We start from the raw sequence: 13,390 nt of genomic DNA on the forward strand, positions 1-13,390 counted from the left end.
GTGCCTGGAATTACTCGGCGTTGCAGTATTAGGGAAAAGTCTGTAGCGGAATATAGTAACGCCCTTTAAATCGCGGCGGAAAGCAACACCATCTGCCGAACTTTATCCAAGCCTAAGCGTCCAAGGGCTCAAAGTTCGGTGTAAGCATAATGTGGAGGCCAAATGATGATTTCATGCGTTGCTATATGCGTTCTAATGACTGAGACTGCTGATAGTGCTTCCTCCCTCCTTGGTACAATACCGTACTCATCTCCCTCAGCGCTTCGATAGCGCTTCGATGAGACGTTCAGCTATCCTGGCTGAATTCCCGTGCTCGATTGGATGGTCGTACATGTTCTTGGTGGGCTTAGGACATGCCAAGCTGCTTCATCTTCCGCGCGACCACATTCGGCAGCGGGCAGCTCGGGCTCTTGCTCTCGATGGGCTTGCCCTCGCTCTCGAGCCGCTTGTACATGTCCGAACAACACTGGTACAGCTCCTTCAGCGCCTTCTCGCATTTGGCCTCGGAGTAGTTGTTCCGCGTGAGGCAGGTCTGGATCGCGCAGGCTGCAAATGTCAGCCGTGCCGTCTCTCGCAGCTTCCGCCCCTCACCCCTGCTCTTTCCCCCTTGCCTGCGATTCAGGAATGAGGAAGAAGGGGGAGAAGTTGGGGGCAGACAGACTCACCCTCCGGGTGACACTCTTGATCGGGCGAGGACGACATGGTGTGGACGATGGTGAGAGCTCGGCGCCGGAGACGGCTCTATGTCAGGTCGAGCCCGACGTCATCTACGACGGGCGCACGTGACCTGTCAGCCTCATCGCTCACTGCGGACATGGATGCAGTGTTGACGTCCAGCGCGCAGCGCATGCAACGCATTCAAGCGTGCTACGTGCACCGAAGGTGACTACCTCCGCTTTGCTGTGACTGGTGACGGGGCGCAGAACGATCTGCATCCGTGCAGCTTCTAGCGATCTAGCGTTTTGGGTGGCGACAGATATCTAACCCATCGCTTCTGTTCGACTCGATTTCGTCGCCCATGAGTCGTAAGCGTCCACCGAGGCTATGGTACACATGTTACATGGCTGGGTATAAGATTGATGCTTGGTATTATGTTGCTTGGCGTGCTCGCCATTCCTCGAATCTCACTCCGTCTCACCACTCGCGGGTCTCGGCATGCGGACTCTCATCTGCTTGCTTGCGCGCTTTTCTTCGACTGCTGCACTCGCAGACTAGAAATTCAGCGGGTGCAGCGTCCCCAGCCCATTGTCGAGGGCAATCTGCTGCAATCCCTGCACCGTGTCGATACGCTCTCCGGCGACGGAACCGCCCCACCTTCGCCCGAGGACGCGGATCGGGTGCTCGTCGAGCGGCGCCATGCCTTGCGTTGGGAGCACGAGCGCGAGCGAGTTCGGCACCGGCGTGTCGGTGTCGAAGCGCCACTCGGTTGCTTCCAGATGGTGATCGATCACCTGGCGGAAGTCGTCGAGCGAGAGGTCAGGGGCTGTTGTCAGCTCTGCACGTTAAGTCGGAAGCTGCAACGCAGAACCACTTGGAGTCGAGTACTCACCGTCCTTCTCTAGCCCGATCGCTGGACCCCAGCGCAAAGCCCGCGCCTCCTCCTCGCTGACTTCCAGAATGCCCGCAAGCTCATCGAGCCGCTCGGCCCAGCCCTCTGGGTCCTCGTCGGGGTCGAAGGCGGCCGAGCTCTCGCTATCGGGGTACGTCGTGTCGCCCTCCTGCTCTTCCTCCTCCTCCGGCTGGGCTTCTTGCGTCTCGTCCGCCTGCTCGTACGACTCGTCAACAGCCGCTGGTACTCCCTCACTTCCCAGCGTCAAGTTTGCCACATTCCCGCCCGCAGCTCCGGCGAGGTAGCTCTCATCAGCGAGGGTGAGGTCGCTGCTGTCGGCGGTCGTATCTAACGCAGGGCGGTTGCGGCGGAGCTGGAGGAAGCGACCAGTGCGCCGAATCGCGCCTGGTGTTGCAGGTACTGGGCCGAAGAAGGAGTCGTCCCGCGCGCCGGTGCCGTCCATTGTTTTTGGTCGTTGTTATTGTTGTTGTTGTGAACGACCGTGCAGATGCAGACTCACAAAGTGGAGGTCTCCTCCCTCCACTGGAGCGAGGAAGGCCGGGATCGGAGAGCGAAGGCATGCAGAGGGAAGACATTCGGGAATTGATCCCGCTGTTATTGAATCTGGGCTGATACGGGAATTGGCAATCGCCCTGGGATGGCGCTGGGGCTTGGGTGCTTGGGACGACGTTAGCCGATCGACGAGGTCCATAGCGATGCCGTGCCTCAGCTCTGACGCCGCCCCGCGCCCCCCCGCTGCCGCCCGCCGCCCGTACACCCCGAAGGTGGCCAACGTTCCATCCTCAGGCCCCCGTCTCCATCCCATCATCGGCACTCGCGATTCCCGTCTTCTTCAACACTCTCCCTCTCCGTCGTTATCCCTCTCACCACCAGCTATGATCACACGGATAACCCTCTAGAGGGCTCACATCAAGCATACCGACAACTCAGCGACTACCGAACACTGCACCATCAACTCGCAATCTCATCTTATCATCCCCATCGACCCTACCACTATCACCCTGCCCCAACTCAGTCACGCCCGTGCACACGTTCCTCACGCCTGTGGCCACCCATTCACTCTCACCACACCTTAACTGCGTCAACAGCAGCCGCCCATACTCTCTCAACTGCACAATCAATACCAACTAAGCCGTCAAGATGAAGTATCTTGACTATCCCGTCCTCACACACCTCTCAGAGGTGCTGTCCGACAATCCGTCCCCGGAGGCACGGATCAACGTGCGCGTCGAGGCGTACTCGATCAAGCCCGTCGCCAAGGAGCGCAAGATGTTCAAGGAGATGGAGGAAGCCTACGTCTCCGGCCAGGAGGAGATGGAAGAGTGAGGCCAGCCTACCGGGGGACCTTCCTCGCGATCATTCGCGCCCCCATTACCCAGTAGTCTGATGCTAACACGTGCTACCAGGATGTCCTTCTCCCCAGAGATGAAGGAAGCCGGTCTGTCTTCCTGCTTTGGAAGACTCGACGTCAAGGAGTCCCGGTAAGTCACCAAGCTCGCCTTCGCCATCACACCGGCCGCGCCCGACGCCTCAGCGACTGACTCGAACCTTAGAAAGGTGCACTTCCTCCTCGTGTCGACCCTGAATACGGCCTTTCCCGACAACGACTTCTCGGGCCTCCGTCCAGACCACTTCATGCGCGAGATCTCCGCGGGCCAGGTCCTCTCGCATCTCTCGAACAACCTGCTTGGCATCAACGCTGTCGACTTGTCACCGTGAGTTATCTGCGGAGCCCCCGTCATGGTTCAGGAACTGACATTGTTCCTTCGCACCTTCGCACCCCACGAAACCTATATCGATAATGAACCCTTGACCACCTCCGTGCCCTTGGATTCCCTACACAATAGGCTGTCCGCCGCATACGCCAATGCGCCGCTGCCGCAACAAAGTTCGCCCCCCGGTTCGGCGGCGCCCCTCTCGTCATCCGCCAGTGCGGCCGGGAGCTCGCCTCCCTTATCTGGTGACATCGGCAACCCGAGCTTCTACCGCCTGTTGAACGACATTCTGCCTCTGCAGGATTGCGAGGTCTACTCGTGGTTCCCTGAGCCCGAATATGATCCCCACGTCGATCCCGAGGAGAACGAGGAGGCCAGCGAGTATGATGACGAGGACTCGGATGAGATGATTGGAAACATGGATATGGACATCGACATTGACGGCGAGGGCGCGTACGTTAGCTGGGGCCAGGCTGGCATGGATCTTGAGCTCGACGGTCCTTCCGGCTCGTCCGGACAGCGTCCGAGATCGCTGTCGCGCAACGCTATCGATGACCTCGAGATGGGCAGCCCCTATTTGAGCGCGCAGGACTTCCCCGCCGTGCGCAAAGTAGGCGGCCTCCTTTGGAGTGCTAACTACTTCTTTTATAGCAAGTGAGTGCTCTCAGCTTCTTAATCGTGACTCGGAGCTGACTTGCAGGCGCCAAAAACGTGTGCTGTTCATCACGACGTGGGCCCGCAAACGACCCTCGCACGAGGGTGCGCCGATCGACAAGACGCTGGCGGGTAGCCTGCCGCTCCCGATAAGCGCTTCTCTGACGCCGCCGACCGCTGGCTTCGCGGGCGGACACGGATTCACGCCGCGCTCGCCGAAGACGAAACGGCACCATAACCTCAGCAACGCGCGCCCGTCGCATCGTCGTGCCAAGATGGCCAAGCTCGCGCAGGGCAAGACGCTGCAGACGTCCACGATCCCCATCCGTGGTCTTGGTCTCTCGACCTCTACCCCCGCGCCGACAACCCCTACTGCCGCTCGCATGGCTGCCAGCGCTCCGGCCACGAGCGCGAGTGGAATACTCTCGCCCGCCTCGGTCGCGAGTCCCGGCGCCATGACAAGGATGAGCGGCTCACTGCGCCCTCGCCAGACCACGGCCCGCATGCTCATCAACGCCGCCCAGCAGCAGCAACAGCACCAGCAGAAACAGCCCGACCGCGAACGCGACCGTACCCGCAAAGAGCGCTCTGGCTCACTCACGCCCGGCCCGCCCTTCGTCCCCGTCGCCGAAGGCGGGAAGCGCGTCAAGGTGTAGCATGCCCACGCCGCTGCGCCTAGGAGTAGTATCCTGTGCATACCCAACAATGAATCGAAGAAACAACCAAGCAACAACTGCGACGACGATCATCAACTGACAGAACCGGTACGGCTCGTACGGGGACCTTTGTATCATGACTATGGATTTGTTCATTGTGACGACGGGGCGAGCGAAGCGAGCCAGGTGTATTCGTCAGCAGGGTTCTCAGGCGTGGACAAGTCGACTTATCGCGACTGGGCGGGGACGTGCACTGAGAAGTCGGCTACAAGGACACACCCCTTGTGCATGACGTACAAGCCTCCAATAGGACTCCCAGGGTGGCCAAATGAACACTCTACCCGTTCAATGCATGCATCGGAATTTCGGAATGTGGGCAAGGGCATATGCACAATGCATGGGCCAAAAAGAGTTTCAATTCTTTACAGGTATTGAACTCTTTCGCTCTATGAGCTTTATAAGAGATTGAATCTCTGGAGGAACTAAAGCCTCTGAGGAACTAAAGCCTCGTTGGGGATTCGAACCCTCAACCGTTAGTAAAATAATGTCAGCATTGTTTAAACCGTTAGGTTAGGGGTTGTCAGCTGCAAGGGCTGCATTCGGGCGAGGCACCCCCTGTCAGGAACCACGTTCAGGAACCGGAACCAAATTTCGACAGCTCGCAACAGGCTGAGGCTCATGAGAACGGCATCCTCTCCCCGTTGAGCTCGTTGAGGGAACACCCAGTCTTGGCCAGGTAGCTGGTCAAGAGGCGTATTAGGAGGCATGAAAACAGTCACATGTGAAAAGCTACAGAAATAGTACAGATAGCCGACGAAGCTCCAGCTCCATCAGCCTGGGTATTTCACAAGTCATAATGACCTAATCACAGGTCGAGTATGGAGACGTAGGGCCTGACGCGACGGCGAGCGGGTGCATTGGGCCAGTGCTGAGCCGCGAGTTCGGCATGGGGCGCGGGCTCGTCCTTCTCCTCCTCGTTCGCAATGAGCGGAATTGTAACGACAAAGACGTCCTCGGCCGGCTCGGCCTGACCGCCCTCGGGCGTGTTGGGGAAGGAGGGAGTGCGTGTTGCGTTCCCGCTTGATGGGGGCGAGCGGGGCGTGAGTGCCGGCGCGGGCGGAAGGAGAGGCACAGACGGCAAAGAGGGGAGAGCGCGGAAGGCGCCGTCGGGGTCGATCTCGGACGCGGGCGACGAGGGCGATGGCGACGAGGGGAGGGAAGAGTCGTCCCGCTCCTGACTGCTGTCGCTGGTCGCCTCGGGGCCCTCGGGCGGCACGACGGTCACATCGCTCAGGCGCCGGGCGGAGCCCTGCGTAGCGGCCGTCGAGCGGGGTGCCGGCGCCCAGTCACCCCAGGCTGAGAGCTCCGCCTGACGACTTGCAAGGCGGCGGTACGAACGCCCAATATCGAGCTGGCGGCTGTCCGCCTCGCCGAGCCGGGTCACCACACCGGAGGTGTCAGGGAGCCTTGCGTCGATCTCGGCAAGCACCTCGCGCTCGCGGGCGACGAGTGCTTCGAGGCGGCGGCGAATGTCCTCGCTGTGTCGGCCAGAGGCGAGCATCTGCTCCAGGTTCGCCAGCACGCGGCGCATGACAGGCCGCTCGTTGCCTTGTTGTCCCAACTCAAGCTCGCGCGTCAAGGCGTGCGTGCGCGCGCGAGACTGCTCAATGATGCTGATCGTGCTGCTCGTCGCGTGCAGCTCAGGGTCGCGCTCAGTCAGGTTTCGCTCAACGCGGTCGCGCTCCGACGGAGCAAGGTCCCAAGTCCCGCTTTCGTTGCGCAGAGCTTGAAGGACTTGCGCGCGGCGGAGAGCGCTGATGGCGGCGGCTTGCTGCTGGCGCGTAGCCTCCTCGTTTGCCTCGCGGGAGCTGAAGAGGGATGGACGGTGCTCGCGCTGCAGCTCGCGAAGGTGGCGGAGGCGACGGCGGGTGAGCTGATCGGGACCCTGAGTCTCGGTGTCCTCATCGTCAGCGCGGGAAGAAGGGCGGAGGCGGGAGCGCCGCGGTTGCGTGATCTCCTGCTGGCGCTGGACGATCTCGTTGTGAATGTGTGGCGGAAGGCGGAGGCGGGACGTCTGCTGCTGGTCAAAGACTCGCTGCATCTGCTCCGTCGTCTCGGCCTGTCGCGCAGCGTGCCGGCGACGAGCCTGCGCCCAGGTAAAGAAATCGTCATATTCCGTATCGTCGGACTGTCCACGGCCCTCACGCTCCTGCTCCTCCTCGAGGTCGCGCGCCTGCTCCTCCCACCAGTCGGGACTCAGCGCGCGAGTCACACCCTGGACGTGCGCTCGGCTGCGAGAGACGAGATCGAGAAGCTCCAAGCGGTCGGCCGGCCAACTATCCTCATCGTCCGAGTCATCTCCGCCGCTTCGCGACCGGCGGCGCTCCTCAAACAAGAACTCGCGATAATAGCTGTAGTCCCCGTGCAGTGGGCGATCGGCAGGCGGGTTCATGATTCGGTTCAGGAACGCCCGCTCCGTCTCGGTCAGGCGCTGAAGGACATCATCCGTGGAATCGAGCCCGGTCGTGCTGCGACGGAACGGGCGGGTGAGCGAGAGGGCGTACTGCATGGCATCCATCGGGAGATCCTCGGTGCGGTTCGTCTCCGCCTGCTGGGTAACGAGGTCCCATAGATCGTGAGCAATGTCGACGTGGCGTTGCATGATCGCTGCCCCATTGTCAGCGCTCGCTCGGGCGCTGCGCATCCATGCCGCTCTTGTCTCGTTCAGGCGGGCCTCGGCCTGCTCAATCTGGCTCTCGAGCGTTCGCACGTAACGGTGCCTGCGACTGGTACCCAGGTCACGCGTGAACGAAGGTGCAGTGACACTCGGTGGACTGGCCATAACGCCCGCACGTAAGTCTTGTGCCACCTGCACGATATTGCGAGCTTCGCGGTCGACCGGGTGGCCCTGGCGTTCGCGAACCATTATTCCACGGCTGGTCAACCCAGAGGACTGATAAGCACCATAGTAGTCGGAGCGACGGGAGCTGGAAGCCTCGCTTCTTGTCCGCTCACTGGGCGTGCTTGAGACACTGGGGCGAGACGACGGCGGCTCAGAACTTTCGGCTGGGCGAGACGGCGCCCGGTATCGACCGGTGGTTAGGTTGGCCAGACTGGCGAGAGTCGTCTCATACTCGCTTGGCTCGGCAGGGGGTTCAGCAGGGAGGGGCGTATAGGCGATCGGGTCAGGTGAGCTCGAGTCTTGTGTCGGGCGTGGTGAGCGCACGACAATCGGCTTGGGCTGCTTTGCGATAGCGGCCAGGTTAGTCGGCGGGTGGCCGCGTGAGCGCACCGGCTCCGCATGTTGAGTGGGGATGTATGCTAGCCTCGTGGCGTAACCGTGCCCGCCACTCCGGGAGCCCTGGCCGGCATGGCTTGAGGGGAGGGAAGACGAAGAGGCAGAAGCCTGCTCGTTGCGGGGCGTCGACATGCGTGCGAAGACTGGACGAGGAAGTGGCGTGATGTTGGACAGTGCGGACGTTGTTGTGAACGAGGGAGACAGCGCGGTCCCAAGGGCGGCAGCACGCTCTAGTTCTCCAGCTTGACCGCGATGGCGTTCGACGGCGACGGAGAGCTGCTCGACACGATTGCTGAGGGAGTCGCGAAGCTCCTCGAGTGACTGCAGCAAGACGCGGGTGTTCGTTGGGTCTGGTCGATACCTCGGTAGAAAGGCGGAGCTGCTGCTAGAGGAAGACCCAGTTGCGGCCGATGACCCAGACGATCCCGAAGGTTGGGAGGTTATGGGAGGCATAGAAAGGAGCGAGAGTCGGGGTAGTTATGCAGCTGCGGGGGAAGGAGATGAGAAGGTGACAATGAAGGGTGACTTGCCGGGTGCCGGGGAACGGGAGGAGAGCAGGGGGGATGGCAGGCGATGCTGGTGCTGGGAATGGGAATGGGTATAGAGAGGGCGGTGTTAGAAGGCGAAGAGTGGACGGTCACGGCGACGGAGGAGTGCGTTAAGCGTTAGGGAATTGGGTACGAGAGTCGTCGTTGTCGAGAGCAGCGCAACGCATGCAAACGCAGAGCACGGCAGAGGAAGGAGTGGACTTTGTGCTGCGCGGGCGGCGAGTGCGGTGCAGTTCAAGTAACTTTGGACTGGGGACAGGGCGTTGGGCGCAGGGTGCCAGGGTGTGTGTGAGGGAGGAAGGCGCCCTCCCCTGTGTGTGCGTGCGGTGCGTGGTGGCCAAGCCTCCGCCAGCTGTACTCGGGCGGCCAAGGCTCACAAGCGCCGCCGCCGCCGATAGGAACTGCTCCTCTAACCTGAATCGGACCCGGACCCGGACAACACCACCCAGGGACCGGACCTGGCCGCTGACCCACCTCTCCTTATTGGCGTCTGCCGATAAGCACATGTTCCCCGCATGGCCCCTCCGACCGCGGACGTCCAACCATCTCCGTCCGAAAAGTCGCGCCCGAAAGTTCATGAGCTCCCAGCCGCCCGCGGAGTGACCAGAGTGCAGAGTGACAAACAGCCTGACAGCCAGTGAGCTGTGAGCGACCCGCCATGACGTAGGACTCACCGCACACCACACCGATCGCTCCAGACCTATCTATAGCGATCTGCAACCTCGTTTCAAGTCTTCCTTCTTCAGCACATCATCCTCTACTCTCACTCTCTCTCATACTGACAGGAACTCACGGCAGCATGGATGTGGGAGTGTTCAACTCGACAAAGCCCGGCGACGTTCCGACACAGCCCGGCGACGCCAATGACCTGACCTGGGTCAACGTCGGAATCGGATTCCTCTTCGTTCTGTTCGACGCCCTTCTCTCAACAGTGCTCGGACTCGGTATCGGACGTGGACTAGTTGTCGCCGCATGCCGATGCATCATTCAGCTCACCGTCATGAGCAAGGTGCTCGGCACCGTGTTCGAGAGCAACAATATCTTCGCCGTCATCGGCATCGCCCTTCTGCTCGAGAACCTCGCTGCGATCGAGGGAACGTTTAACAAGGCTAAGAGGAGGTACACTGGCATGGTAGGTCACTAGGAGGAGCGGGCTGAGCCGGTGTATATTGCGAGCCAGCGATCTCGCAATGTCATTAAGCCCCGTGTCGTCCGGTGGCGGCCCAGGAAGGCGTCTTGAGCGGGGAAGGAAGACGAGGAAGACACTGACAATGTGCAGTTCCCCTTCATCCTGCTGTCGATGATGTGCGGCACAATCCCGATTTCGATTCTCGGCGAGCGTTTCGCCATGCAGCAGCGTCCCTTCTGGAAGCCAGACCAGTACAGTGAGTTCACAGCTATACGCCCACAAGACAGCTGACCACAGTCCCAATTCTCGGCATGCTGCTCGGCAATGCCATCAGCGCCATCGGTGTCGGCATCAACAACGTTACTACCGAGTTCACTGTCAGCCGCGACAAGATTGAGACTGCGCTCGCAATGGGTGCGAGCCGTTTCGAGGCGTGTCGCCCGATCGCGGTCGAGGCACTCAAGCTCGCCCTCCTCCCGACTATGAACCAGATGAGCATCATCGGTCTCATCAGTATTCCCGGTGCGTAGTGGCTGGAGGCTGGACCGGGCCTCCTCCCCAGCTGCGTGGAAGTGGCAGGAGCTGACTGTCAGGCATGATGACCGGAGCCATCGTCGGAGGCAAGAGTGTCGAGCAAGCCGCTCGTCTGCAGAGTGAGTACGCATAACTCTACATCCCGTGGACGAGCTAACAAACAGTGATCATCATGTTCATGATCAGCGCGTCCTCAGCGCTCTCGACACTGGCCGCACTCTACTTCACGCTGACGACGCTCGTCGACGCCTCAGCCCGTATCCGTACCGACCGCATCGACCCGCGCAAGCCGTGGATGTACCGCGCCCGCGATGCGTTCATCGAGGCCGTCTTTGGCCCTATCCGCGGCTTCTTCCGCGGCGAGAGGGGCACGGAGGAGGAGCGCCGCGGCCTGCTCTCAGGCCAGAATGGCGAAAACCACGACAACAACGGCAACAACGGCAACAGGCACTAGAAGCGCCTTCTTCCGCTGGAGTGACTGACTCACAAACCTCATAGACACACAACCGTATACGGCACACTGCCGGCCGATACGTACGCCACGATGACTGGCCATAGATAGTGAATGCAAGACGCCGCATTAGTAGACCGCAGGCACACAGCACTCAGTTCACACACGCTGATAAGGAGGTTGGTGGGGTATCCCGTCTATGCATCACGTACAACGCGTCTATGCGGCGGCCGGATGAGCGGCCGCCGTTGTCTAGGAGGAGCAAATCTTAGTCCTCAGCCTCGACCATCCAGTACGCGGGGGCGTCGAGCCGCTCGTGGCCCTTGAGGAAGGGAAGGCCGACGATGAAAATGTACTCGAGGGTCTTGCCGCCCTCCTTCTTGATGAGCTCGCCGGCGGCGGCGGCAGAGCCACCAGTGGCAATGAGGTCGCTGTATGTCAGCCTTCGGTCTCCGCCATAGAGCAGCAAATTGGCTCTGGCATTTGGCCCGAGTCATGGGCCCAGCGGAGACTCTGCTCCCCGCCCAGCCTCAAGTCAAGAAGCAGCCCACACTCCCATACGCGCCAACACTCACTCAAAGACAATGACAGTCTGGCCAGGCTTGATGGCGCCCTTCTGCATCTCGAAGCGGTCGACTCCGTACTCCTTCTCGAACTCGGCGACCTCGCACTGGCCGGGCAGCTTGCCGGCCTTGCGGACGGGGACGAAGGCGGCACCGAGGCGCATGGCAATGATGGGGCCGAGGAGGAAGCCACGGGCGTCAAGGCCGACAATCACGTCGGGCTTGGTCGTGTACTGCTGCGTGATGTGCGAGACGAGGTGGGTCACGAGCGTCTCGAGCGCGTAGGGGTCGCGCAGGATGGGGAAGATGTCGAGGAACGTGACGCCCTGAAAGTTAGCTGACGGCCATGAGTATCACAGCTGTGAGAGCCATTGCAGGTCCGCGCCTCGTCAGCTGCCCCGCCGATATCCAGCGGTCCGAGCTTTTGGTGCTGGCTGACGATTGGTAGGCAGGATGATGACGGGGATGAAGAGGACAGTGTGGGAACTCGATCCTCACCTTCTTGGGCCAGTCGGGGTACTGGCCGAGGCAAGACTTGAGGAAGGCGACGTCAGACATGGTGCTAGTAGGTAGTTGTTGTTGTGACAAACGTTTGTTGTCGCGCTGTCCTTATCGCGAAATCTTTCTCGATCGCAATTGATCGCCGATAGTGGGCACGTGGTCTAGTCCCCGTTCATGTCCTCCGACCTCCACCAGATTTTGGGATAGGCGCGAACCAAGTACGCACGCCTGCCATTCGCCGCTCTGAAATTTCAGAATCAATCTCCATCTGTTGTCGCTGCCGCTGGCCGCCACCAGGTGAAGTCATCGGTCTCGTGATACCATACACACCTTCGAGCGACATCGACACCATGGCCAAGGACAAGAGCAAGAAGAAGGCCCGTGCTGAGGAGAATGGCGAGGACGTCGCCGTCGAGGAGCAGGTCAACAAGAACAAGCGGCACAGGAAGGACAAGCGTGAGTGTCTCCAGCCCCTTGTCCGAGCTGCGCCGTTGTACTCTTGAGCTAACGATCAGCCTGGGACACGGAGGACATTGACCACTGGAAAATTGAGCCGATGACGGCGCCGGATGCGGCCTCGCACACGCCCTTCCTCGAGGAGTCGAGCTTCACCCTCCTGTTCCCCAAGTACCGTGAGCCGTACCTGCGCAGCGTGTGGGGCCAGATCACGTCGACGCTGGACAGCTACGGACTCGGATGCACGCTGGACCTGATTGCGGGCAAGATGAGCGTGCACACGACGCGCAAGACGTGGGACCCGTACATCATCTTCAAGGCGCGCGACCTGCTCAAGCTGCTTGCGCGTGGTGTCAGCGCCCCGCAGGCGATGAAGGTGCTGCAGGACGGGATTGCGTGCGACATTGTCAAGATCTCGGGCATCGTGCGCAACAAGGAGCGCTTTGTCAAGCGTCGTCAGCGTATCGTCGGTCCTGGCGGAAGCACGCTCAAGGCCATCGAGCTTCTCACCGACTGCTACGTGCTCGTGCAGGGCAACACGGTGTCGTGCATGGGATCCTACAAGGGTCTGAAGGAGGTGCGCCGCATCATCATCGACTGCATGCACAACATCCACCCGATCTACCGCATCAAGGAGCTCATGATCCGCCGCGAGCTCGCCAAGGACCCGAAGCTGGCCAACGAGTCCTGGGACCGTTTCCTCCCCAGTACGTATACACCGCCAGCTTCTTCGGTTGGTGCCAAGCTAACCTCTCGCAGAGTTCCAGAAGAAGCATCTGAAGACGTCGGAGAAGACGGCGAAGAAGAACGCCGCTGCCGGATCAGCCGCCGGCGAGCCCGCCAAGAAGAAGGCCAAGGTGTACACGCCCTTCCCGCCCGCGCCGGCGCAGAGCAAGCTCGACGTCGCGCTCCAGACCGGAGAGTACTTCCTCAAGCCAAAGGAGAAGGAGGCCGCCGCGCGCGCGGAGCGCGAGGAGCGCCACGCCGAGAAGACGGAGAAGAAGCGCGCACAGCGCGAGGAGGCCTTTGTCGCGCCCGAGGAGAAGGCGGCCCCCTCGCTCGAGGAGAGGAGGAAGAAGAGGAAGCGTGCCGAGGACGCCATGTGAGCTTGCTCGCGAGCGTAGCGAGCGATGCAAGCTTCGTGATGAGCTTGTGGGGAATAGAGGGTGTCTCAGATAGACGGCTGAGCACAAACGGGCACTCGTGGAGTACGCCCAGGGCCGCGATAGATAGCAATCATGCATGTTCTGTTGTACAACTGGCCAGGGCGGCCAAGGGGGTATATGGGAGTCTAACTGTGCTCTACGGCGCGGCC

General features: G+C 60.9%; 6 protein-coding genes across 6 annotated transcripts; 3 read left to right on the forward strand and 3 right to left on the reverse strand.

Moving 5' to 3' along the window:
* Positions 1-1,211: 1,211 nt before the first annotated feature.
* On the reverse strand, positions 1,212-2,012 carry A1Q1_07726 (uncharacterized protein; the record flags this gene model as incomplete). Its single annotated transcript, XM_014326738.1, has 2 exons — positions 1,212-1,495; positions 1,550-2,012. 2 exons carry the CDS (start codon positions 2,010-2,012, stop codon positions 1,212-1,214), a joined length of 747 nt encoding a protein of 248 aa, XP_014182213.1.
* Positions 2,013-2,710: 698 nt separating this feature from the next.
* A1Q1_07727 (negative regulation of transcription from Pol III promoter-related protein) lies at positions 2,711-4,595 on the forward strand (the record flags this gene model as incomplete). The annotated part of the gene is made up of 5 exons (XM_014326739.1): positions 2,711-2,892; positions 2,977-3,051; positions 3,124-3,285; positions 3,418-3,939; positions 3,986-4,595. The coding sequence occupies 5 exons, from the start codon at positions 2,711-2,713 to the stop codon at positions 4,593-4,595; spliced, it is 1,551 nt and encodes a 516-aa protein (XP_014182214.1).
* Positions 4,596-5,460: 865 nt separating this feature from the next.
* On the reverse strand, positions 5,461-8,346 carry A1Q1_07728 (uncharacterized protein; the record flags this gene model as incomplete). Its single annotated transcript, XM_014326740.1, has 1 exon — positions 5,461-8,346. The coding sequence occupies one exon, from the start codon at positions 8,344-8,346 to the stop codon at positions 5,461-5,463; it is 2,886 nt and encodes a 961-aa protein (XP_014182215.1).
* Positions 8,347-9,240: 894 nt separating this feature from the next.
* On the forward strand, positions 9,241-10,558 carry A1Q1_07729 (uncharacterized protein; the record flags this gene model as incomplete). The annotated part of the gene is made up of 5 exons (XM_014326741.1): positions 9,241-9,573; positions 9,721-9,826; positions 9,868-10,092; positions 10,164-10,223; positions 10,269-10,558. 5 exons carry the CDS (start codon positions 9,241-9,243, stop codon positions 10,556-10,558), a joined length of 1,014 nt encoding a protein of 337 aa, XP_014182216.1.
* Positions 10,559-10,823: 265 nt separating this feature from the next.
* Positions 10,824-11,676, reverse strand: A1Q1_07730 (adenine phosphoribosyltransferase; the record flags this gene model as incomplete). Its single annotated transcript, XM_014326742.1, has 3 exons — positions 10,824-11,031; positions 11,131-11,444; positions 11,617-11,676. The coding sequence occupies 3 exons, from the start codon at positions 11,674-11,676 to the stop codon at positions 10,824-10,826; spliced, it is 582 nt and encodes a 193-aa protein (XP_014182217.1).
* Positions 11,677-11,969: 293 nt separating this feature from the next.
* On the forward strand, positions 11,970-13,181 carry A1Q1_07731 (rRNA processing-related protein; the record flags this gene model as incomplete). The annotated part of the gene is made up of 3 exons (XM_014326743.1): positions 11,970-12,075; positions 12,135-12,782; positions 12,835-13,181. 3 exons carry the CDS (start codon positions 11,970-11,972, stop codon positions 13,179-13,181), a joined length of 1,101 nt encoding a protein of 366 aa, XP_014182218.1.
* Between the last annotated feature and the right edge of the window lie 209 nt (positions 13,182-13,390).

Source organism: Trichosporon asahii (assembly GCF_000293215.1).
Source record: "Trichosporon asahii var. asahii CBS 2479 unplaced genomic scaffold scaffold00017, whole genome shotgun sequence".
Taxonomy (NCBI): domain Eukaryota; kingdom Fungi; phylum Basidiomycota; class Tremellomycetes; order Trichosporonales; family Trichosporonaceae; genus Trichosporon; species Trichosporon asahii.